The 2,405-nt window shown below is 36.9% G+C and overlaps 1 protein-coding gene across 1 annotated transcript in view; it reads right to left on the reverse strand.

Annotated features, from left to right (window-relative positions):
- The window catches only part of LOC108752118, an 8,408-nt gene extending 6,171 nt beyond the window's left edge, over nt 1–2,237 (reverse strand). The window contains exon 1 of the mRNA XM_018492749.1: nt 1,154–2,237. Coding sequence (XP_018348251.1) covers nt 1,154–2,237 — 1,084 coding nt within the window. The remainder of the gene's footprint in view (nt 1–1,153) is intronic.
- Nucleotides 2,238–2,405: the final 168 nt, after the last annotated feature.

Raw genomic sequence — 2,405 nt, forward strand, 5'->3', positions numbered from 1 at the left:
CAGCTCGTAGTTTTTGGTATGTAAAAATTATCAAACTCATATAAACTTAAAAAATGTGATAAGCTTTTAAAAGTAGAGATTTCAAGCTTTAAAACCCTTTTTTTAAATTTAAATTTCGTTCATTTTTGACGAAGGTATCGTATATACAATTTTTCATTGTAAAATCCGCACGGACTTTCCGGACCACCCAATATTTATTTATAGGAATTAAATAGAACATATCTCTATGCCTTTTAATCTAAAAATAATATTAGCATTTTCTGTGCACACATCGTGAATACTACTCAATTCAGAATTGTGAATAGCAAGTACAGTTTTTTTAATTCAGTTAAATTCAAAAATAATATCAGCAATTTTGTGATAATGTTAATACTGCTCAATTCAATTCTGAATATAAATATATTTTGAATATAAAATGCAGTTTTCAAATCTAATTGAATAAAAAAAGTTTTTATTTAAAAATAGACCATAAATGTTACTTAAATTATTCAAAATCATAAGTATAATAGATAAAATTTAAATTGTTAGAAAGTGGCTAAGAAATTTACAAAGGTTAAATAATAAAGAGCATACAGCCACGAGCAAGGATGTAAATAAGTTATATTTTATTTAAAACAAATTCATAACAATAAGTAGACGTTTCGGTCAAGATTTGACCCTCTTCAGTACAATAAAAATGAATACGTTAAACATTAAAACTAAATACGCAAGTCAACTAATAAATGTAGTGACAGCAAGTAACAAAAAATTATTATTTCCTTACAATATAGTAGTAATCGTAACAGTTTAAAGTAAATTAAAGTAACAGTTAATTGTTGTCGCGCTATACGAATAGACAGAAAATACGAAAGTTTTTTTCGTCATGATACAATTAAGAAATCTTCATTTAAAAACGACGAGCCCCACACAAAGAGACTCTTGTCTGTTACTTGCCCTCAATTTCTATTTCTAATCAAATTTTTGATCCTATGATTGATGGAGTCAAAAATAAAGTTTAGTGGGTAGTCATTCAGAAGTAAAATGTCAATGATGGAGGTCAAATTTTTTGTGTGAAACCTAACGTCAGATAATAAAAAGGCTCTGTCGACTAATGAAAAGATGGTGCCTTTTTTCTGCGTCAATGGATGATTAGAGTGGAAGTTTAAAAATCTACCTGAAAACGTTGGCTTACGGTACCAATCGAAATTAAAGCGATTATTGTTGACAGACACAGTGACATCCAAGAAATTGATCGTTTTTCCGCCTCTCTCTACGGTAAACTGTAGGCGCGGATGGAATGCATTAAATCTCTCTAATAACACGTCGATCTGAGAGGGGGGCAACGCAGTGCATATGTCGTCAACGTATCTATAATAGAATAGAATGTCCAAATTCACAGACATCAAGGACACCGTCTCCAATCTCCTCAACACTAAGTCCGCTATCACCGGTGATATTGGAGAGCCCATGGGGGTGCCAAAGCTCTGCCTGTAAAAAACATTGTCAAAGACAAAAAACGAAGAGTCCAGGACAAACTGTATCGCTCCCAAAAATTTTTTCTTGGGTAGAGAGCAATCCCCGGAAACCGCCGGCCAATGTTCGTTAACGCAGTCGATCGCTACATCCGTTGGCACGTTCGTGAAAAGAGAGGTAACGTCCAAAGACGTTAACTCATGTGTCCCCGTAAAGTGCACATCCCTCAGCCTCTCAACCAGTTCAAAACTGTTTTTCATATAACTGTCAGCTCTCGGGATGGTTTTAAATAATTTCTTGTGTAAAAACGTAGCCAAAGAATGTAGCGGACTGCCCACCGATGACACTATAATTCTAAGAGGACAATCAGGCTTGTGAATCTTTGGCAGCCCATAAGCCCTCGGGAGAGAACCGTCACTGCAGTACAAAGCTTTGTACTCAGAATCCTTGATGTGACCTCTGGTCTTCCACCCAGTGAGCATAGACCTCAAGGCTGACGTAAGCTTTTTGGTCGGATCTCTTTTAATCGGGACATACGTGTCTGAGTCCCCCAATAACTCGGTCATCCTGTCTCTGTAAACGTCCCTATCCATGGCCACAGTGACGTTGCCCTTATCCGCCAGCGTAAACACGACGCTGGGATGCGCCGTCAAAAACGATCGAGTGTCCGACTCTAATACAGCCAAACACTTATGAATGTCAGAAGTGAAGACTGGAGACGAGACGATGTTTTTCATGATGGGAATGGATTGATTAATCACATCCATTCTCCTATCTAAGGGCATTCTTAGTGTGCCACTCTCAATCCCTTTGATACAGTCAAAAATGATCCTGTTCTTATTGTTAAAGGGGAGCGCGAAGTTGTTACCCAGTTGCAGGAAACATTGAACATTGTGAGGGATAACACACGAAGACAAGTTCAGAAACCAGCCATCCCTGACAGTGGACAGAGA

Source organism: Trachymyrmex septentrionalis, unplaced genomic scaffold, assembly GCF_001594115.1.
Source record: "Trachymyrmex septentrionalis isolate Tsep2-gDNA-1 unplaced genomic scaffold, Tsep1.0 scaffold55, whole genome shotgun sequence".
Taxonomy (NCBI): domain Eukaryota; kingdom Metazoa; phylum Arthropoda; class Insecta; order Hymenoptera; family Formicidae; genus Trachymyrmex; species Trachymyrmex septentrionalis.